The 24,289-nt window shown below is 39.2% G+C and overlaps 1 protein-coding gene across 8 annotated transcripts in view; it reads right to left on the bottom strand.

Moving 5' to 3' along the window:
* The window catches only part of kalrna (kalirin RhoGEF kinase a), a 758,514-nt gene that overhangs the window by 79,923 nt on the left and 654,302 nt on the right, over nt 1-24,289 (bottom strand). For all 8 annotated transcript variants that reach the window (XM_039757406.1, XM_039757408.1, XM_039757407.1 and 5 more), the window contains 2 exons: nt 6,944-7,245; nt 642-785 (listed from right to left, as the gene is read on the bottom strand). In XM_039757406.1, coding sequence (XP_039613340.1) covers nt 642-785; nt 6,944-7,245 — 446 coding nt within the window. The remainder of the gene's footprint in view (nt 1-641; nt 786-6,943; nt 7,246-24,289) is intronic.

Consider the following 24,289-nt stretch of genomic DNA (forward strand, 5'->3'; position numbering starts at 1 on the left):
TTCATCAAAATAAAAACACTGTGAAATATTATTTTTTTAACAGAAGTAAATCTACTGTAACAGTTCTTGCAAATAACACAAAAAACAAAGATCATCTTTTTTTTAAATAATACCAAATGCAAGTAATGATACTCATTTTTTTGTTTAACTACATTTTACTTCTGATATAGCTGTGAAAGAGATAAATACACAAGTATTAATTATTATTAAGTATTATTTAATAATTAGCAATTTATTAAAATCTTTTAATAGCTCTTATTAAAAGCTATTAAATTAAGAACAAACTCTTTGGTGTGATAGACTTTTGAGGCTAGAGCTACAGCAGGATATTTGAAGAAACATTAGGGAAACACACAATTAATAAGTGTTGATGGTTATGACTGCCATGGACTGACAGCAGAGACATATTAAGGAGAGATCCCATTAGTTACTGGCATGAGGTACAACTTTGAAGAAAAAACACAACAGGTGGAGTCTGATTATGAACCTGTGTTGAATGATGTGGCACATGGAATTGGAGTTAAGGTCACTCTGTACCTATGACAACATTATTACTTTTGAAAGAGCAAAAACCTGAAAATAAAGGGCAACATTATTTGCACACTTAAGGGAAAGAAGTGCATAATGTGAAAGGGACATACCATATCTTCTTGTGTAGGGTCATTTTCAATTATCTTCATAGGAGGAGGGAGTGGTGTGTGAGATTCTTCATCTGGTTCCTCTTCTCCTCCACTCTGCATTCCAGAAGAGGATTTTGATAAAGTTCCACCATCCCTTCTTCCTTTCTAAAGAACGGGCAACAAAATAAAATCAGTGAACTCATTGAACACAACAACACTGCAAAAGGAGAATATGAAACAATCTGCTGCAGGAGTTTCTGTTGTCATTTGTAACAGCACTCACAGCCCAAAAATGAAAGTTTCCATCTTATTAAAATGAGGCTTTCTTTTACAGAATCTGTAGGATGTGGAACTGGTAAAAGCTGTGGTCTTTGCATACTATGTATATGAGCAGATTGATTTTAAACAAGGCCTGTACAATTTAAACTGTCATAACATGTTCTACTCAGTCTTCATGGGTACAAATCATATAAAAATAAAGTAACTTTCATCAAGGATTATTTGAAGAAAAGAGAATCGATCAGGCTCAATACATATACATTTTAATTTAACTGTCAGAAACATGCCCATAATGAACTGAGCTAGCGCACAATGATGAGAAATGAATACAGCATCACCCCACGATGCATGAGTTGTAAGAAAAAATTAATGGAGGTGAACTGTTTTGGTTCAAGCACACAGTGTATGAAAGAGGGCATAAAAGATGTGTTTAAAACTTGGAGTGGATGCCAACTATTAATTTAAAATGATTTCTTCAGTTAGGAACCCATAGGCTTAAATACAAACTGTTGGAGTAAATTTCACAAAGTTGTTTTTTTATTTTTCATAAAGAGAAACAGAAAATGTGGAATAAGCTACCAGACATTGTGGATGATGGTAGTATTTGGACAAATGTAGATCCTGACAACATTTTTCAAGACTTAGATGAATGAGAACTGATGAGCAGTGTTAGGCCAAATGGTTTGTTCTATGAAAACTTTTCAGGTGTCCGTAAATACATTTTATTTAGTGATGTTAGTTGTCACAGCTATGAGTCTTTATTTATGACACAGTGTATACTCATTTCTTTGAGCATTTCTGCATTTATCAACTTAATCTCCCTCCTAACAGTACAATCAATTTCTGTCACCTCTTCAACTAGCATAAGCACATTTAGCTGTAGGATCAAGTTCAAAACTTACTGACAATATCAGTCAAAGCTACTCCCAAATGGGTATACCATTTCTCTGGTACTCATGATACCTACACATACATCTTAAAAGTAGGAAATCTATATATAATTCACTAAGGGCACACAAGACAGTGAACGCAAGCAAGACAGACAGCCATGCCCGCCAACTCTAAGACCATGAGATACGCTCGACAGAGCCCCGCCCACCAATTCAAACTAAGGGCAAGCAAGACAGAGAGCCACACCCGCCCGCCAACTCTAAGGGCAAGCAAGACAGAGATCCACGCCCGCCAATTCACAGAGCCCCGCCCACCAACTCTAAGACCATGGGGTACGCACGACCGAGCCCCGTCCGCCATCTCTAATCCTACATCCGCGTCCACTGTCTCTCTCGATCAAACAACAATAATTAGCAAACAAACAAAGATAACTGGCAGTAACAGTGCAAAATTCACAATTGGTATGCCAGTTTGAAAAGATAAGTTTTAAGGGTAGTTTTAAAATGTGTTATTGAATCGAGCTGATGCATATGAGAGAGAAGAGAATTCCCGAGTTGAGGAGCACTATGAGACCACTTGAGCTCCCATAGCACAGTTTGATGTGTGGTACAGAAAGTACAGCTGCAGATGAGAATCTGAGTGAGCGAGAGGAGTGTCAGTCTGTAGGAGATCAGTGAGGTTGTGGAGAGCTTTAAATGTTAAGAGCGGTATTTAGTATTGTATTCTGTAGTTAACAGGGAGCCAGTGAATTTGAGAGAGAATAGGTGTAGTATGTTCAGTGGATTTAGAACAGCAGGTTATTATCCTGGCAGCAGAATTTGGAATAAATTGTAAGCGATGGATACGTTTTTGTGGGATGACAGATAGAATACCATTACAGTAATCTATATGTGAGGTGACTCAGGCATTAACCAATACTTTAGTACTGTGTTGCTTAAGAACAGGATGAAGTCTAGAAATGTTTCAGAGATGGAAGAAAGCAGTCCAATAAATGTTACTTATACAGGAGGAATTATTTAATAATAAAAATTATTAAAAGATACTATTTAAAACGTTATTATTTTTTTTATCAGAAAACCCAGTTTCCACTTCTGCCTGTATTAGTTTAAATAGCACTTTTACCACTCGCAATAGGGCGGACACGCTGACTAATTGTGTCGACTGGGCAACACAGTGAATGCGGCGTCTATCTATATATGTCTATGTTTTCCGTAGCCTGCTACAGGAAGGCACTCTCTTGACCATCGGCATTGGTTTCGCTCCTTGCTATTTTTGTTATACTGCGACGGTGGTTTCCTAAGCCTTTGTTATACTGAATTCCTTTCTCACCGTTTTCCATTCCTGTTCTTACACTGTCGTATGCTACGGCAGGCTTTGGCTAGTAATAAATATTTGGCAATATCTATATTTCCACATATTTCTAACCCCAATCAGTCATATTTACTATTGAGGCAGAGCTGATCCTAACGGAATGGGCATTTCATTTTGAAGACTACATTACAATTATTTACATGCTTTGAGCTGACATCTTAACTGTCTTTGAAGAACTTATAGTTACTTTGCTTTCAAATAAATTACCTAATGTCAGTGAGAAGAAAAACAAAATTAATCTTATTAGTTTACTGGGGAAACAAAAGTACTTAGAAAATTACAATGTTATTATTTGCATTTAATTTTGGTTAATGCTCAGCTATTGCATTTAAATTTTTGTCTTCCAAAAAATGTGCATTGTATGAGGTCCCTTTAAAAGTTTGCAGTAAGATTGCAAAAGCTGTAAGGTGTATAAAAGTGCCCCGCAAGTAAGTTGTTCACAAGCACTCTATTAATATAGAGGTCTGGCAGGACGCCAGGTTTAGTGTCTCATACCAACTGATAGCATTAAGTGTGCCCAATAAGAATGTGGATCTGAGCCAGTGTTAAATGAAATGAAAGTAAAATGAAAATCCTTCATTCAGATCCAATGTTTTTTGAATTTCCTTTTTAAAAAATAAATATTTATAGGTTCAGATTACTTACTTTTAAAGTACATCCTGCAAGGAGTTCAAGAGCCAAAAACTAACATTTTAGCAAATAAATGGAAAAAGAGTACAATGTATTAAATAATAACCTTTAATATATAAGATTGGTACTCCTTAATTGAATGTAATTAATCCATACATAAACATTGTTTCTCTTTTTCTCTCATCCTTTTCAAGGTTTATGTTTCTTATGGAAAAACAAACAGTAACACTTGTTACAGCAGCTGTTCTATAAAGGTATGTCAACATTGAGCGGTCCCCATTAAACACAGATGGGATACTGATATGTTTGATTTTTTTGTGCTGCAGGTTTTTCTCATTTTTATTATAAATCATTCAAAAAACCATTAAGGTGGGCACCTCATTAATTCAGGCACATTAATTGTATCCGGTATTTATCTAAGTAGACCATTATCCATTCAGTCTATTTCAGAGCTAAAGGTCTGAAGTGGCTTCAAATTTGCAAGTTAAGTTGAATTTTGGTCAAACTCACCATGTGACACATTGCATCCTTTGGAAAATAACAGATAATGTTGATGGAAAATCTGGGCTACAAGTTTTTATTTATGTGAAAAATTTCTAAGAGTGTGTGGCTAGTCCTTTCAAGTTAAAATCATACTTATTTAATCATATTTACTATTATTAAATTACATATACAACTGAATGGCAGAACATAAAACTTCATCTTTAGATAAATTTTAGTTTGAGGAAAAAGTCGCATTGTGTATTGGCATAGCTCGTACTGTACATATTTAATGCATATTTTGTGAACTGTGTTTTCCCAGATTCTCTCATAGTGGCCAATGTTACACCTTTATAAAAGAAGTCATATGTTGTTGTTAAGATTTATAGAGTAATTTCAAATATAGAAGTTCTTTAAAAAACTTTGGTGAAACCTGAAATGTTATTTTACAAAACACAATTTTATAAGCAATTGCACACTGATGTTCACCCAACCATACCACAAAAATAGCTTTAACTCATATTGTAAGTGATATTGATATTCTGGTATTCTTTCATTCTACACTCACCATGTTTCTTAGACTTAAGTACAGCTTTTGACACTACTGAACATAAGATTCTGGTACATAACCTTAAGAATTTATGTGGACTTTATTGATCACCATGAATCCATTTGGAATATGATGATAGTACATCATCTGGTTTCAGAGTTTGAACCAAGTGTTTATCTTTAAATGTAGCCAGAAGAGTTTCAATAGATAATACAAACTTTCTTTCATATGAAGGATGCAGTCAGCAGTTTTAGCAATAAAAGTGAATACTTCTTCTGCTGTAATTATGTGAAAAGGAAGATGAAATAACTTGTTCTTTTGTTTGGAATTTTACAAATAGCAGGGTAATACTGGCACTTTCTTATAATTAAAGTATACACTCACTGGCCACTTTATTAGGTACACTTGTTCAACAACTTAACGCAAATATCTAATCAACCAATCACATGGCAGCAACTCAGTGTATTTAGTCATGTAGACATTGTTAAGATGACCTGCTGAAATTCAAACTGAGCATCAGAATGGTGAAGAAAGGTGATTTAAGTGAATTTGAATGTGGCAAGGTTGTTGGTGCCAGGCAGGCTGGTTTAAGTTTTTCAGAAACTGCTGATCTCCTGGGATTTTCATACACAAGGTTTATAGAGAATGGTCCAAAAAAGGGAAATTATCCAGTGAGCGACGGTTCTCTGGGCAGAAATGCCTGTTCTCTGGGCAGAAATGCCTTGTTGATGCCAGGCATCAGAGGAGAATGGCCAGACTGGTATGAGCTGATAGAAGGGCAACAGTATCTCAAATAACCACTTGTTACAGCAGCAGGAGATCACACTGGGTGCCACTCCTGTCATCTACAGTATGCACAGGCAACTGAGGCTACAATTCAAGCTGGCTCATCAGAACTGGACGATAGAAGATTGAAAAAACATTGCCTGGTCTAATGAGTCTCGACTTCTATTGCAACATTCTGATGGTAGGATCAGAATTTGGCATCAACAACATAAAAGCATGGATCTATCCTGCCTTGTATCAACGATTCAGACTGGTGATGGCAGTATAATGGCATGGGGAATGTTTTCTTGGAACACTTTCGGCCCCTTAGTAGCAACTGAGCATTGTTTAAATGCCACAGTCTACCTTAATATTGTTTCTGACCACGTCCATCTCTTTATTTCTGCAGTGTACCCGTCTTCTGATGGCTACTTCCAGCAGGATAACGTGCCATCTCACAAAGCTCAAATTATTTTAAACTGTCTTCTTGAACAAGAGATTGAGTTCACCGTACTCAGATGGCCTCCAGTGTCACCAGATCTCAATCTAATAGAGCACTTTTGGAATGTGGTGGAACGGGAGATTCACATCATGGATGTGCAGCTGATTAATCTGCAGCAACTGCATGATACTATCATGTCAATATGGACAAAAATCCCTGAGGAATGTTTCCAGCACCTTGTTAAATCTGTAACATGAAAAACTATGACAGTACTGAAGGCAAAAGGGGGGCCAATCTGGTACTAGCAAGGTGTACCTAATGTTAGATTCATCTATGAAACTAAATAAAATCTAGTGGTATGAACCAATACAACACTCAATGCAAAACACCAACGATTTCTGATCTAAAAACAAGAAGAACGTAAAAAAAAAATGTAAAATAATTATGTCAGTTACAATAATAGTTTGCTTTTTCATCTTATGCTCTTTATATTACAATTTTTTCAGAAGGAGGTCATCTGTAAACCACCTAATAATCTATACTGGCATAGCATAGTGACTGTCAATGTTACTCTTGTATTGACACTGTATTTTATGTCAAGGACTTAAATGAGAGCAGATGTCATTAGAATTAAACAAAATATTCAGATAAAATATAGAGAGATTAATCTATAGATGTTTCTGTACCAAATGAACAGAGGCCAATTCATTACAAAAAAATGGAACCTTTAAACATTCAGTTTTTTCAACAATAAACACAACAAAAACAATGTTCAGCAATGTGATGATGAGGAGAAAAGTTAATGATTTAGTAGTTACCGTGTTGTCATTTTCTCTTGCCTTACGTTGCATTCATTCAACAACACACTCACATGACTACCAGGTAACAAAATAAAATTCAACTTAAGTGTTTTACCTCATCTGCACTGTCATCTTGAGGTGTGGTTTCATGTTCTCCAGGCTTTGGTGATCCTAAATCAAAGCTTTTCCTGCTGTCTCTCTTCTTCGGCTTGCTAGGCAGTTTCTTGACGTTGCTACTGTCAGCTTTGCCGCTGCTCAGTCTACGTACTGGACTTGTCAACCATTTCTTGAGGGTGTTTCCTGATCGTTTAGGTCCTGGGGAACTTGTCTGAATGGAACTTATTGATGCCTGAGGCTGGAGGTTGGTCACAGACTCAGACTTAGCACCATTTTCATTGCTGGAGGAAGAATAATTTTCTGGGAAAAAAACAAAACAAAGTGAAATTAAAATGAGGCCTGTAGAGCACAAAAATTCTGAAAAAGGATGCTATGGTCAGAGAGTTCAAATTTCAAACTCTAATACAAAACTGCGTCTATTCAGTAGTTTACTTTGTGAAACTCCCAACTATTCATGATCAGTCTGACTCAGTACAATATAAGGTCACAGGCCAAAGAGCCTGAGGTGTTATGAAACCCACTCTGGACAGGTCCATTGTAGTGCACACTCATGTACACACTCTGACATCCTTAAACTTAGAGTCACTGGACAGCCTAACATGGTTATGACACATGAGATTGATCCCGAGATACTTCAGCTAAGAAGGCAGCATTGGTAAACACTTCATCACCATGGTGTTTTGTGCGTAAACCTGTTAAGGTGTATTCATTACCACTGAGCTGTTAGATTCATAAAGATGTTTGTGCTAAAACATGTGTTTGGTTTAAAAGCATTCAATTTTAAGTCTGTTTTTCAGGCTTTTACTAAGCGTCCATTCTTGTGCCTTCTCAATCTAAGAAGCCACAGATGTGCAGTTCACCAGTGACCTAATGAATGATCCAATGCATTTCACACAAGTTTCAAATTTGGAAAATGTATTCTAAGAAAATTGGTGTCCATCATTTTTTAAAAAAGTACTGTTAGCTGACTAAAGCCTCTGCGACTTAATTTCACTCTATGGATAGTAAGAAATTACAAGTAAGCATTTTAAAATGAATTGTAACAAGACTTTTCTAGGGTTTAAATTAAATTCCCTTCCAAGTAGAAATCTAGTTTCACTAGTGTACAGAAAACTTAAATAAAGTGAGAAATGTTACTGCTGAAAGATTTGTGCCTGATGAATTTTTCCAGGTTAATTGACAAAATTAATATAAGATCAGTATCAGTGCATTAATACTCTGAACCTTTGAAGAGGCAAAAGACCGACAGCAGACAATCCTCCTCATGGACAAACGTTTATTCTGAAAGTCTCTTGATATTATTAAGCACAGATTGCTGTGGACCTGTACACATATAGCCACCATCCATTTTCAGAATGTTATTTCTGCATTCAGAATGTTATTATTGCATTCAGTGTTAAATGTGTGCTAGACCTTATTACAATGGCATCCAGCGTTAATTATTAACATAATACACGTCTTTGAGTTTAGGGAAGAAAACTGATGACACCAGGGAAGGAAGTGTAGATAGATAGATAGATAGATAGTGTCACACACGTGTGCATGGGAAGCAGCTGAAGGGCTTAGAAAATACTGTTTATACATCTGCCCGGGGCGGGTGCACTGACGCTCTTTCTGAGTTCTCTGCAGGTCTTACCGGAAATCCCACCAGGAGCCGCCATTTCCAGGAAGGACACATCACTTCCGGTTCCGGCCCCAAGAATGAGGTCACTTCCGGTTCCGGCCCAGAGGACGACATCATTTCCGCCCTCTGTGCTATAAAGCTCACTGCCTTGCTTAGGCAGGCAGTTCTGTTTTGGACTCTGTTGTGTAACAACTGTTTAACAATGCCTCAAAGACTTTTGCAGCCGGGAAACCGCATTAAACGGGTGGCTGCCCCAAACCTTTCTACGTCTCTGGTCTCCTCATCTTACAGTGGCGTAGTCGGCAGGATGGTGTCCCCGATGAACCCGGGACACGAACTTTCATGGAACCAGGTGGGTGAGTACGGGGCCGAGTTTCAGGGCAGGGAGTGCGCGGAGGGTCAGGAAGGGCGGTGCAGGCTCTGCTCCATGAGCATAACCCGGGGTTGACCACCCATCTCGTGGAGAAGGTAGAGGGGACCCACAGGCGTGGGCTGGCTTCTGGGGAACACACTCGAGTGGCTCAGTATGCTCTCCTTGGCAGGAAAGCCGAGCTGCCCATCGGGACCAAGGTCCCTGTTAACGATGGGTTGTCCCCAGGCTGGCAGGTGAAGGAAATAATAAACTGGGAGTTTAACCCAAACAAAGGGCTGTCAGAGCAGGCTATGGCTCTCTGGCAAAAGGTGGGTGAGTGGCTACGCCATTGAGTTGACCCCTACAGATAGTGCAGCAAGTGGCCTGTTTTTTGCTGCTAAAAGCTACCCCAGGATTTTGCCCAGCCGCCTGGGGCGAATTCCATTCTATGGACGAGCTGCTACAAACCTTGCAAACCCAGAGGCCGGCTGTGAAACCTGGGAGGCAGAACAGCCGCTCTGTGGACTACCGGGAGCTATGTCCTACTAAAGCAGTCCCTTCCACGAAATCCAGAGCCTGTTCCGAAGTCGCCGGGCCGTCTGGCTTGCGACCTGTCGGGAACAAGGCGGACCGTAGGGGACAATGGCGGGGTTGTTTGTGTGCCCTTAGCAATCCCCTGGCGGATAAACATACGGGGGAGCTTCTTATTAATGGTCATAAAATAACAGCGCTGTTCGATTCCGGCAGTAACGTGTCTGTCGTTGCTCGCCGTTTTATTCTACCGCAACAGTGGATTAAAAGAAGACCAGTCTAAAATGTATACACGGAGATATCCGCACATACAATACCGCCCGGTGTTACGTATGTCTCGGAGGAACCCTTCGACAGCTTACCGTGGCGGTGCATCCGGATCCTCCGTTTCCCGTAATCCTCGGGCGAGACTGGTCTGATAGTAACGGCGTAGTTTAGAAAGCATTCCCCGAAAAACTTATGGCCTCGTTATAGATGACAACGATTCATCTCAAGTTGCTTCCACACCGTGTAATCAGCCGACAGGGAGTGGGGCGGTAGGCCAAGAGAGTGACGAAGACACTCCCGGACCGTCGCGGGCTACTACGTCATCCACTAGCGCCCGGCAGCGAGGGAGAATCTCCGCCCCTTGAGGTCAGACCGGACCCTCTCTCTGAGTTGCACTTTCAGTTTAGAGCAACACCGGCTTCTTTCAAGAGAGAACAGTGGAATGGCGACTCTCTGAAACACATAAAGAATGCAGTGGTTCTCGTTAACGGCCAACGCACGCATTTGCCCATGCCACAGGGACCTCACTTTGTCATTGATAATGATTTGTTGTATCGGGTCGCTGAACATGAGGGGAAGGTCCGGAAGTTGTTGCTAATCCCGCGGACCTACCGGCGGCAGGTTTGCGAGTTAGCACACTCCCACCTTCTTGGAGGCCATCTCGGCTCCGATAAAACATTAGAGCGAATTAAGCTCCGTTTTTTCTGGCCGGGATTAATGAGGAGGTTAGCGCTTTTGCATTTCCTGTCCGGAATGTCAACTGCGGCAAATTCCTAGGAGGACCGTGCTCCTCTGGTTCCCCTTCCCCTTATTGGCGTTCCCTTTGATAGGATTGGGGTTGACATAGTAGGACCCTAGAACCCTCAGCCGAGGATATAAATATATACTCGTCCTCGTGGATTATGCTCCCCGATTCCCTGAAGCCGTTCCGTTGTGCTCGGCTACCACAAAAATATTGCACGGGAACTAGTAGGAGTCTTTTCGCGAGTAGGCATTCCTAGAGAAGTCCTGACGGACCAAGGAACGCCTTTTACCTCGGAAGCGTTCAAGGAGACTGCCAAGTTACTGAAAATAAAGCATTTAAAGACCTCGTGTATCATCCTCAAACCGATGGCCTAGTGGAGAGATTTAATCAAACTCTCAAGCAAATGCTACGTAAGGTAGTCAGCAAGGATGGGAGGATTGGGACCAACTCCTCCCCTTGTCCTCTTTGCATATCGGAAGTTCCTCAAGCCTCTACGGGGTTCTCTCCATTTGAATTACTGTACGGAAGACAACCCCGGGGTTTATTGGATATTTTAAAAGAGGGCTGGGAAGGGGAGGCACAGCCCTCCACTAATATTTTGGAATATATCGCCCAATTGCGCGGTAGATTTGATGCAATAAGACCGATTCTAAAAGTCATATAGAGGAGGCAATCAGCACAGGCCCGCCTTTATGACCGTGGCACGACTCTCCGGGAGTTCCAACCGGGGATCGCGTCATGGTATTGGTACCAACTTCTCACTCTAAACTGCTCGCATTTGCTAGGCCCCTACGAAATTAAGGAAAGGAAGGGATTGGTTGACTATTTGGTGAAACAGCCCAATCGCCGACCAGCTGAGCGAATATATCATGTGAACCTGCTGAAACCGTGGAAGGAGAGGGTCCCGATCCCTCCTCCGGACAGCCCTGCTCTCTCTTGCTGAAGTAAGTTCCCTTAATTTCGTGAGCAGCTATCCCCAGGCAGAAACAAGAGCTCGAAGCAGCTATCCGCTCTGTCCCAGAGGTGGTAAGTGAAAACCGGTCGGACCTCTCTGATTGCGCATGACATATTGACTGACCGGGGTGATCGTCCGTGGCGACCCTACAGACTCCGGAGGCAAAGAAAGTAGAAGTGGAACTGGAAATCAAGCGAATGCTGGCACTAGGAGTAATCGAGGAAAGTAGTAGTCCCTTGTCCAGTCCCATCGTCTTGATTGCTATGCCTGGCGGCAGTTGGAGGTTTTGCAATGACTTCCGTCGGCTTAACCAAGTTTCCAGATTCGATGCTTATCCCATGCCTCGCGTGGATGACCTCCTCGAGAGACTGGGACCAGCCAAATTCTTGACTACACTTGACATGACAAAGGGGTACTGGCAGGTTCCTTTAGCGAGTCCGAAGGAAAAACGCGTTTAGCACTCCTAGCGGACACTGGCAGTATCGTGTCCTTCCATTCGGGTTACACGGGGCGCCTGCGACTTTTCAGCGTCTGGTGGACAAAGTGCTCCGGCCCCATAACTCGTTCTGTGCTGCCTATCTGGATGGCGTGTCATCTATTCCAGCACCTGGAAGGAACACATACAGCAGGTCACAGCAGTATTACGGACACTGGGAGAGGCGGGCTCGAATCAACCCCAAGAAATGTTTCTTTGGATTGAGGAAGCCAAATATTTGGGCTACCTAGTGGGCGGGGTACTGTGAGGCCACAGTGTTCCAAGTTGCAAGCCATAATGGCCTGGCCCGTCCAAAACCAAGCGGCAAGTCCAATCCTTTCTCGGTTTGGCGGGTACTACCGCCGGTTTGTGCCTCGCTTCTCGAGAGCGCCCCTGACCGATTTGACAAAGAAAAGAGCTCCTAATACGGTGGTATGGTCTGATAAAGCGGGGCTGCATTCAGTGACTTAAAAGGGCTCTGACTTCAGCACCTATCTTGATCTCCCCTAACTTCTCTCTCCCTTTTATCCTCCAGGCGGACGCCGGACACAGGCTTGGGTGCCGTGTTGAGCCAAAGCGTCGGCGGTGTTGAACACCCGTTATGTACCTGAGCGGAAACTGTTGGACAGGGAGACCAGGTGCGGCGGTGGAGAAAGAGGCTCTGGCGATCAAATGGGCGGTAACTCAGCTGCGGTACTACCTCTTGGGTCGCGTGTTCACTCTGGTGACGGATCATGCACCTCTGAAGTGGATGGCCCTTCACAGGGAGTCGAATCCACGGGTCACGAGGTGGTTTCTTGACCTGCAGCAGTACAAGTATACGCTCGTTCATCGACAGGGGTCTCTTCATGCCAACGCCGATGCCCTCTCCCGGGCCCACGACCTCTCGGTGCAGGTCGCCCGACCCGCGGGTCTGGGCTGAGGGGAGTCTTGTCACACACGTGTGCATGGGAAGCAGCTGAAGGGCTTAGAAAATACTGTTTATACATCTGCCCGGGGCGGGTGCACTGGCGCTCTTTCTGAGTTCTCTGCAGGTCTTACCGGAAATCCCACCAGGAGCCGTCATTTCCAGGAAGGACACATCACTTCCGGTTCCGGCCCCAAGAATGAGGTCACTTCCGGTTCCGGCCCCAAGGATGATGTCACTTCCAGTTCCGGCCCAGAGGACGACATCATTTCCGCCCTCTGTGCTATAAAGCTCACTGCCTTTGCTTAGGCAGGCAGTTCTGTTTTGGACTCTGTTGTGTAACAACTGTTTAACAATGCCTCAAAGACTTTTGCAGCCGGGAAACCGCATTAAACGGGTGGCTGCCCCAAACCTTTCTACGTCTCTGGTCTCCTCATCTTACAATAGATAGATAGATACAGACTCTATACATTGGCCAGGATTTATACCCACTTTCCTGTTGCAACTAATCAGCAGTCCTTTTATTTTAAAAAACCATTATTAGCATCATTAATGCATAAATAGGAATAAACTTATTGTGCAACTTGATTTATTAAGAGTTGTGATATTGACCATGAATCGTTTAAAGTTTCCTAAAGTTACATGGATCCTGTTTTAAGTTTCAAGTAGCCTTCTGGTTTTTTCTTTTTACTTTACCCAAACTTTACACCGGCTGTTACAGACTGAAAGGCTTCTTCTTTTCGGGCGTGTGTACTATCAGCACGGCGCTACCAGATCTAAACACTAGTATGACGAATTGCTCGCGTACTGAAGTGACTTTAGCTGCAGGTAGAAGTCACATTTTACTTGCAGAGTTGCATTGTGGTGCAGCAGTCTATTATCCAGCGAAAATGCTGTGAAGAAGCAGTCTGCTGCTACGGTCCTGCCTTTGTCCAGTCTGATAGTGGTAATGGGACACTGTATCATTGATTGCCAGTACAACAAAAATAGTTCTGAGCAGGCATCAGCCACAGCGCTGCTCTTGTGAAAAGAATGGAGATAAATGCCATCAACTCAGAGAGGGAAAGGCAAGTTTGTTGTACCAAGTGCATGTCACTGAGAGAATAAAACTGAATAATAAAAAAACAAGCTCTAACTTTTACAAGTAACCAAAATTTACACCGGGTGTTACAGACTCAAATCAAATGTATGTTTTTATTATATTGTAGTAATAATAATAATAGCAGCTCACTACTCAAAACGCAGAGTGCCCAGTCTCGAACCCAGAGACCTTTGTGTTATAAGGCAGCACTTCTTACCTCTGCACCATTCAAGAATAAGTATAAACTTCCTGTCGATTGACATTTGAGCTAGAGTTTTCAACTCATTGACAGCCACATGTAAATCGAATGCTTTGTTTTTCTTTGGTGATATTCTTAAATAAAAGTGCACGTATTTATTTGATATTTGGACTAAAGTCTTCATACATTATACACTTCACATCATTATTAGTATAACATTGAAAAAGTTTCCGCTTTATTTATATGTTCAGCATTTCTCGCATTTCCTTTTTATCCTACACAGACCCAGATCTTTGTAGACACGGAACACACATGAAATGCATGTATTCCAAATACTGATATACTGTATTATTTATCCTATACAACTCCAGGCACCTCACCTTACACGCAGATAAGGAGCCTTGGCTTGAGCTGGGCAAACCCGAGTTGAGCTCCGTCAAGGCGGGGGATGGGACAGCAGGCTGCTTGTGCTAATTTGACTCATTTACAAAACAAAAGACGCTGATGGAGAGGTGCGAAAGGATTTAAGGTGGGCCGGGATTATGAGTTTTTTCATAGGCTTCAGGGATTCTAGTGATATGCTACCTGATTCTTTTAGTATTTCACAGTGTAGTTGTTTTGCATTATTGCAGTTGGTTTTGGATCATGCACACTGATATGTACAAACTGCACTATGTAGGGATTCAATTCTGAGTTGTATTATTACTTATGGCTAAAAAATAATAATTAACAAGCATTTTACTCACTGTAAGGAATGCAAGTTACATTTCTGTTGCTGAAAGAAAGTTATTAATTGTGATACCAGAGTAATTAAAGAGTGACAGATTGACATCTGCATGGAATTTTCATGTGAAAAACTAAAACCTGTTTTTGAATTTTATATTATAAACACATACTTTATCCCTAATAAATGACATCAGCTAAGCACTCTTTAGAAACTGTACAAAAACATGGCAGTCCATTAATTCATTCCCAGCCTGTTTATTTTGAACTCTGGGTTTCAAGAAGCTGAAGGTGAAATTTTAGAAGTGTACATCCATTTTTAAACTCCACTAATTCAGCTGTAGGGTGGCAGGGAGTCTAAACCTATCTTGGAAGCACTGGGCACAAGGCAAGAACCAGTGGGTGTCCATTATATGGTGCATTTACTCACATTCATTCTGAATTCCCTCCAGGCCAGTGAAAAGTTACCCATTTACCTAACATACTTGTCTTTGGGATGCAGAAATATATAATTTTCTTTCCAGAAGTAATATCCTATAATTTATTCATGCATAAATGCAGAAATTAGAAAAATATAGAGAACAAGATAATTGCAACATTCAGAAAAAACATTAAGTTCATTTATAACATTACAAATAACATTCTTAAGGTAAAAATGTAAGTAGTACACAAAGAACACCATACGTATTAAGATCAGCGCAATATGAATTTCCACAATGGTGCTAGTCAACATTTCAGGAACAGTAATAAAAAGCAAACTGTTACACAGGACACAACAAAATTGTGATTGACTCACCTACTGTTAGGTAATGTGTTTATTTCCGAAAATAACTGATCTCTTATAATTCATGAACATTTTAGGGAAACAGCTCTAACAGATCATCTAAAACCCACACATTCTGTTTTGCAGGGAAACAAGTGAGAGGCATCTGTCAGCATAACACTGTACAATAGAAATGCTAACATGCAGAATGTAAAAAAGTGACCCCACAGTCACCACCTGCACTTGACAAGTTTGACTATAATAAAACAAACATTTTTGAATGTCACACTTCTAAATGTCAAGTCCTGATTTAGTTAATAAGGGTAACTTGCTTCTTTTATACTAGCTTGGTTGAGACACTTGCCCCAGTGTGGATAACAGAATAAACCATACAAAAATATTTCTCAAAGTTGGAGTTTTGTTTTATACCTGTATAGAATCAGTATTACACTGGCACCATCTCCAGACTGTTAAGAAAACATTGTTACTTGTTATGCATAACTTTTGCTGAGACTTGGTGTTTGTGTGCACTGCAGTGGACTTTCCCTACCTTTTAAAAACTGGAATAGGGCTGCTCATTGGTTCTAGGTGGAAATTGTAAAATGAGTAATGTAAATTTATTACTTGCAGGCGAGAGCAGCAAATGAAAGGTGCTCTGGTCAGCAGCAGGATATTTTGGATAACAGATAGGGAGATTTGACAATTAGAAATCCATCTCATCTGGTTTAAAAAACAGTATCAAAAGTATTCCAGAAAAGATTTATAGTCCTTACTGTTTTTTTTTTTCTCAAATTATTTTCTTAGCCAAATAAAGTAAGAATGCAGTAGCAGGACATAAACAGCTTCAAAGAATACGCCTCTGAGATGAGAGGACTGAATAAATCCTATATTACATTGTTTCAAACACTCAGATTCCATTTACACCTCATGTTATATGATCACATCATTAATATACTAAACTCAAACTGTAACTACAGTTTATTTTTATTATCAAGACCTAACAGTAATTATTACTGACAGTGGATGCTTCTCACTTGGCACTACTGTCTTAGAATTAAAGTGTTATCACAAACCATCAGGGATTCCTCTTCCTGCAGGGTAAAATGCTGTCTTTCGCTAGAAGACACAAGGTCATCTGCAAAGTGGTGATAGAGAATGCAATTATGATGTGCAGAAATTTAGCTTTCCTGGCAGCTGATTTCTTGCCAATGTCATGTACTTAAAAGTAAAATTAAAACTGTTTTATCAAGGTATAAAAATAGCATGCAGCAACTCCTACTAGTCAGCAGAGAAAAACGAATGGCAGTAGATAACTGAATGACTAGTTAAAAAACATTTTGCTTCCAGTGCTCTCTACTAGAATGTTGCCACCTACAAATTTAATTTAGGTATAAACACTATACCACTATACCAGCTACAACAGCATGTATCTGCTCCCTTTTGTTGTAAGTTTGAACTGCCACGCATAGCAAGTGCATAGGTGATAAAGAGAAGTGTATCAATGCCCGAGACAGTTCTATGAGGCAGCATTGCTGGATTTGTAGACCTTTTAAGCAAGTACAGTAGGTTAAGTACTTTGCCTGATACTCATTTAAGGAAGACAAGGTAGCTAGGGAATACTTGAAGGTTTCTGGGAGGAATATATCAATAGAAATTTTTACAATACAGTGTATTTAGATTTTGGATACCAGTATGCCTTCATCCACTATTTTTGTAACTGACAATAAAACTCATTGTGTTACCAAGCATGAAGTCTTCTAACTTGTTGCTCACAAAGGCTGACAGTGTTTTACTTAAAACACTGCCATAAATGGAAATAGGAGGCACATGTAAAATACAAGGGGAGATAAGAAATCATGCGCTCAAAAAAGGTAGGTAAGAACGCAAAATTAAACACGGCTATGATAAAGTGCTACAAAACTCCAATAGCACACATTTAAAATAAACTAAAATTAACAAGGTCAGGCATGTTTAAATCCATTTGTATGTTTTCTGCAGGAAGGCAAGAGACAACAACAGGGAAGAACCTAACTCTGCATGGAATTCTCACTCATATTAGTAAGCATATGAGTGGAAACCAAAGTCCAATAAGCAAAACAATAAAGGTCACATGCAAAAATAACTCAAGAGCTAAATTAGATTAGTATTGGAGCACAGTATGTGTATCTGGGACAGTGTGATATAGCCAGCAATTTAGTTGTGAAGCCTCTGACTCCAAATGGAGAGTGAACAACAGTCCCCTGGATAGCCAAACCAAGGAGAAATTCTTTTGCTCAGTTAATAATTTTGGGCTCTAATTGCATGAGTGTTTTGCAATTGTACTCTTCATTTCAGTACTTTCACTTGTGTAACTAATTTAGTGATATATCTGTGAGCTTCAATGCTTCTGCCTAGTGATGGGAGTTATGGTGTTCTTTTACTTTAGGTCAATGAAAAGTCTGGATCACTTAATCATTGATTTATTTTGCATAACAAGCTCCATCCCATTTGGCTCTGTGGCTCTATTAACCATGGCAGTCTGCTCATAATAGTTCAATGGTACAACATGACTGTAAAACAGCCTCTTAAAAATTTCTGCAGAGTAAGATTATGCATTTAATATGGGCCACACTAAAATGTCTATCTCAGAGAAAAACCCTCGATTAACATCATCTTTTGATTTTGAACAATCATCTTTATATTGAATCACTTACTGTTCAGATGGTTAAAAACACAAAAGAGAAGAAACAATACTTCTGGGTATAAGGCACATGAGACCGCGGATATAGGTGCAGTTTATTTAAAAGAACCACACTGGGACATCTATTTCAAAGGATACTGGAGATTTTGAGGGCTTTTCGGCATCCTGTTGATGTTCAAATGTATGGCCATTTTGCATGTATAGAAATACTCACTAATGAGTACATTATTTTATTAAAGAAACCATGTAATAATATATACTTAAAAATTTGAGTTTTTGTTGTAGATATATTTTAACCCTGTGCTTCCCAAACTCGGTCCTGGGGACATACTGTGGCTGTAGGTTTTTGTTCCAACCAGCTTCTGTTTTTAATTGGACTCCTGGGCTAATTAAGTGAACTGTTATTTTCCAAGTTCTGTGTTTTAGGAACAATATTGAAATTAGAAAACTAAGTTTGGTTAAAAAAAATTAAAATGTACCAAGCAGTTATATGGGAATAATGTCTTTTTTTTTTCTTTTTAACAATATTTTCATCTTGATTTTCATTGTTCCAGGTGTTCCAATTGTGTAATTAATCCATTGTTTACTAATTAGTGGGTCTGACGCTAAAGTAGTTGAAGCCTTTGATTATTCAGTGTTGTTTGCCTGGGTGTCTGCTCTGCTTGTTTTTAATTTGTCATTAATAAGATACAATGAAGGGAGCAAACTGCACAGAGAAATGGCAAAATATAATGAAATCAACAAAAGAGAATTAAGCATTAAATCTATAGCAAGAAAATAAATATTTCTAAATGTCTTATAAATGTAAATATCATGCTGCTGTGCTTTTCTGAATGTAGAATTAGAGAAAAAAAATACCAGCTAATTAAAAGAGATCAGCGTTATCAGGTGTTGTCACTGATTATGAAGCTGGTTGGAATAAAAACATTTCAACAAACTCGGTCCATTGAGAGCCTAGGTGTTTTATGTTGACTGATGTTGTATTATGTGAACAAAGATGACGACAACAATAGGTGCTTTCATATTATTCAAAAGCACATAAAAAAGGAAACAAAGTTGCCTTTTGTTTGAACATTTGACTCAGTGAAGCACTTGAAAAATGTGTTATTTACGTCATTTATACAATACATTAATTTTGCATAAATTCATTGTTATACTGTTTTTATTATTATAATTTTTGTTACACCCCCAGTTCAAACTTACAGACTCAGGAATTTTTCCTGCTTAACCAGCTGTATGTTGGTCCTCCATGACCTTTCCCATTTCTTCAGCTAAAACTTGAAAAACTTGAATTCCCACAACACGCATAAAAAGAAATCAAAAATACTGAGCAAAGCAATACAATACAGGACACACTAAGTCACACATGCAAGCTCATTCATTATGGGCCAGTTTTCACTCACAAATTATCCTTACATACACATCTTTAGGATGTGGAAGTAATGTTGAGTCATTACAGAAACCTGTCTGAATGAGAATGTCTCCTACAGCTATGAAGTAGCAGACATAACTGCTACCATACTAGCCCTGTGGACACTAATATAAACAAGCTTTATTCTGCTTTCATATCTACACAGTTGCATATTTCTGACTAGAGTGTGGAAGCAGAAAGCCTGATTTAAGACAAGATTTAATTGAAAAATGAGAAACTTTTATTCTCATAAGAATTTCACTCTATACTACATTTTTGGATGAAAGTTATACGTATTATATGTGCAACAAGAAGGACAAATAGACATTGCTATAACATAAATTAAGCCTGTTCTCCAAAACACATAGAAACTTGTTGAAAGTGCTCCATCCAGTCATTATCACATTCCCCTTAATACAGTTAGTAGTGAGGCCTAAATCCACCTTTTTAACTCTGAGCACAAGAAAGGAACCAGGCCTATTCATCGCAAAGTACACTTATTCATGGATGGCCAGTTTGAGGTCACTAATGAATCCACTGTACATGTCTTCGTGATGTGGAATCAAGGCATAGCACCCAGGAGAATAAAAAGAAAAAATGAAAAAAAAAAAACAAAAAAACAAATGCAGACACATGCAAATTTTGCAAACTTGCACAGTCAATGGCACTAAACACTATTCCACCAGGCCACTTAGATAGATAGATAGATAATCAACATTTTTATCAATCTATCTATCTAACTCTCTCTACTGAATGGTAACTGAGAGGCACAAAGTAACTAGGCAGCAATAAGTACAAGGCAGAAATATACAGTGTTCAGGTTTATAGTTCATCACAAGACACACAAATACACACACAAACTTTACAGTGGTAGTTTAGAGTGTTCCCAGTTAGCTACTTCTCTATAAGTAGTTTAGCTTATCCTGTAGTTCTGCTTTTAAGACATAGTTTGACTTTTAAGACATTGAGAATAATGATTTTTAATTTGTAAGTCATATATAAAATTTAACATATGCATATGAGTCAGTTAGTAGAACAGTTTGCAGCAATATAAAATTGGTCCTTCCGACCAACCAAGCCTTAGTTGTAAAGAACCTTCTGAGAAATTCAGTTTTATCAAGACAACATAATCTGTTGATAGATTGTCTTCAGCTCAGTACTGCTGCACTTCACATAAAGGGAGCTTTTAGGTTATCCATCTAGGCCAGCACACAAAAAAATGTGCCAACATGTCAGACACAGAATCAGCTGCTGTGTTTCAAGTTCAGTTCAGCTGACCTCAACCGTAACCTTTATAGAGGCATACAGTCCTATATTTCATGTTGGAGCTTTGAATTAAAAAGTCACTTTCTTGGCACACATGACAATCTTTATTCAGTAAGTACCAAAAAAGAAGAAGTATAAAACAATAATATTAAAATACAATTTACCAATGAGAGGTTTGTTAGCAAGAAAATATATTTTCCTGTCTAGAGTCCTATAAATGTGTGTACTTATTTTTCCTTCATGATGAATCATTTGACAAATTTAACACACAGACCATTTATTGCAATATTAAACACTAACATTATTGTATGGCATACACTATGTATAAAAGTAGATTGTAATAGATGAGGTAATTAATGTGTTCAGGATTGTGTATTTATTAACAATCAATCAATACCATTAAATATACTCTTCAGCAAATGGATGATTATGCTAATCTTTTCTATGGTGCACATTTAGAATTCATTTTGGCCTGCATGTTATTTATGTAAAATAAAATGAAATACGTTCATATAACAATATACATTATATACAATAATGTTACTTGTTCATTGCTTTTACAAATGAAAAAAGTTCAGAAACCAGATCATATTGACGGCAACTGCCATAAGGTAATAACTGCACTTACTTAACACATTTACTTTCAATGCACAGCACATTTTCTTTGGCACATTGGGTCAGTTTACAGCTGAAAGTCAACCCAGAAAAACAAATGAATTGGTAACAATTTTGCATAAAATGAAATAAAACTGTATAGTCATGGCAAGTGTCTGTTTTGTCATCACTTTTCCAAAGCTGCTACTAATCAAACATGAATTATGCTAATCTTAAATGATATGGAAATTATCTGCTGTAGCTTTATGAAGTGAGTATTTTGTCATTGTCGGATACCACATGAATATCATAAGCAACATAAAACTTTAAGGCCTGTTTTGTAGCCATTTGTAGTACAATGCTAAATTAACAGTTGCTTTGTGTGGATCACACAATAAAAATGAGAGATTGCACTGATTGCTCGGCCAGCAACCTCAATACACTGATATTCATTCTCAATATGTCATCAGCCAATGATCTTATAATTGCGAAGATTTTGTTTTACCAGTATTATATCGAAGATGTGTACATAAATGGTACTACAGTGTAGTCATCTTCTAAAAACCAAAACAAGAAAATATATTGCACACTTTGTGGCATAAAGTTTAGAACATCATCCTACTGTATGTTTTCCTTCTTTTTATCCTTCTCCTACTACTTTTATTATTATCATCATTTTTGTGCCGCAGCTATAGTGTTAGTATCAGCATACTACAAATCATTCACGTGAGTACCAGTTTGTGGCCAGGGGTGTTGTAAAATTATGACGTCATTCATTCTCAAATGTGTCCTACTCTTTGCTGGGAGTAGGACTAGGATGCTTTGTAACCCTGGGGTAGGACAAATTCTTATCCTAGTCAGACTTTTAGTGCAATTCCTAGGCATAATTCTGAGACTCTTGATACTGTAAATATGGGCACTGACTTGGCCAATCCAGAACATTACCATTGTTTTTTTTATTTTAAGTCATTCCGCAATCACTATACTTAACGAAGGGGGCGGTTTAAACTCAACTAAATGTTAAACATGGCATTTAGTCTCATGGCCAAAAACACTGTTTTGGCAACATTAGACCAATGAATCTACTCCCAGCTGACTGTGCGCCTTCTAGCAAATTATCCGAGATGTCATGTGTGTTTTTTTAACAGTGCCTTTCTCTTTGCTGCTCTCCCATAAAGCTGCAACTGGTGAAGCACCTGTGCAACTATTATGTAATGCTTAGTTTATCCATTCTTACACAGTAGCTTGTAGCTGCTTCAGAGTTCTCATAGGTCTTGGTGGTCTTCCTCATTAATCTTCTTCTTGCACAATCTCTCAGTTTTTGTGGATGGCAAGTTCTAAGCAGATTTAAATTGGTGCCATATTCATTCCATTTCTTAATAGTTGATTTAACTCGACTCCAAGGGATATTTGGTGACTTGGATTTATTGTGATCAGTAGCTTAGACTATGATACTGGTTAGACCTTCCAGATACAAGTACACTTATATAACCAATTCTCATTACCCGCAAGGGTTACCTTCCTAAACCCCCATGGGTATATAAACAGCAGGTACTAAAGCACTGATCTTATAGGAAAAATAGGGTAGGTAGGGGAAGATGGGGTTAGGAGGACTGGCTTGGGGTAGATGGGGCTGTGAAGACTGGAGAAACGCTGGCTCTCCCCCTCACCTCTCCAGTCTTGTTAATGATCCTTCCATAGATTCATCTACAGAAACTTTGATACGACTTCTTCTATAGCCAAATTCAATCACCTTCAATGTTCTCTGCTAGAGCCCACAATCGACTGAAGCTGGGCCTATCCAAGGACTTCACTAAACTATGTCATAGGTAGTAGCAACAGGCGGTGTGTACAAAGGCCAGGGACTTAATCAGTGAGAGCTTACAACCTGCACTTACTGGGAATTCTTTGGGAACAACAGAAAACTCTGATCAGAGCCTTACCCATGCCTCTTGGCACTGGATAGACAAACATTGATCCATTCAGTGTAGTGCACGTGCAGCCCCACATATATATGGGCCTCACTGACCTGTTATTACTTATTCTCATGTTTCATTGCTGCCTGGTAGGTTTCTTTGTAATTTTTTTGTGCTGTGCATGGGTGTTGTGAAATGGGTTACACTTTTGTAATAGTGGACAAGCAACTCCATGGGAACGATATCCGCAGATAGTGAGAAATTACTGTACTACAATAAATGGAAACTCCTGAATGCCAGACAGGTGATCTCCATTAGACTAATTATGTCACTTCTATACTAATCATTGACCATTTAGGTGTGTCATATTAAATGGGGTGAATACTTACGTGATCAATTATTTTGTGATTTATATTTGTAATTAACATTGCAGAGATCTGTTTTCACTTTGACATTAAAGAGTCTTCTTCTGTTGATAGTGACAAAAAGCTAAACAAGGTCCATTGTGATTTAATGTTGTAGAACAATACAATTTGAAATCTTACAAGGGGGTGAATACTTTAAATAGGCACTATGTGTGTTCTTATCACAGAAGGGAGACAACTGACTTTTGTAAAAGGTTTGGTAAAAAGAAATACTTAACCTTGGTTTAGCAACTGGGCTTTAAGTGTTAAAGCATGATAGTGAACAATCCAGGTATTATTGTGAAAACATCTAAGATCACAAATGGTTCTTGAACACCTTCTTGCTTGATATAACACTATATGCTGATTAAGTGAAATGCAATAAAACCATAAAACTGTGCTCATGTACACTACCTAAGATGTCTACATACAGTAACTGGAAATAAATTAT

This window comes from Polypterus senegalus, chromosome 6 (assembly GCF_016835505.1).
Source record: "Polypterus senegalus isolate Bchr_013 chromosome 6, ASM1683550v1, whole genome shotgun sequence".
Taxonomy (NCBI): domain Eukaryota; kingdom Metazoa; phylum Chordata; class Cladistia; order Polypteriformes; family Polypteridae; genus Polypterus; species Polypterus senegalus.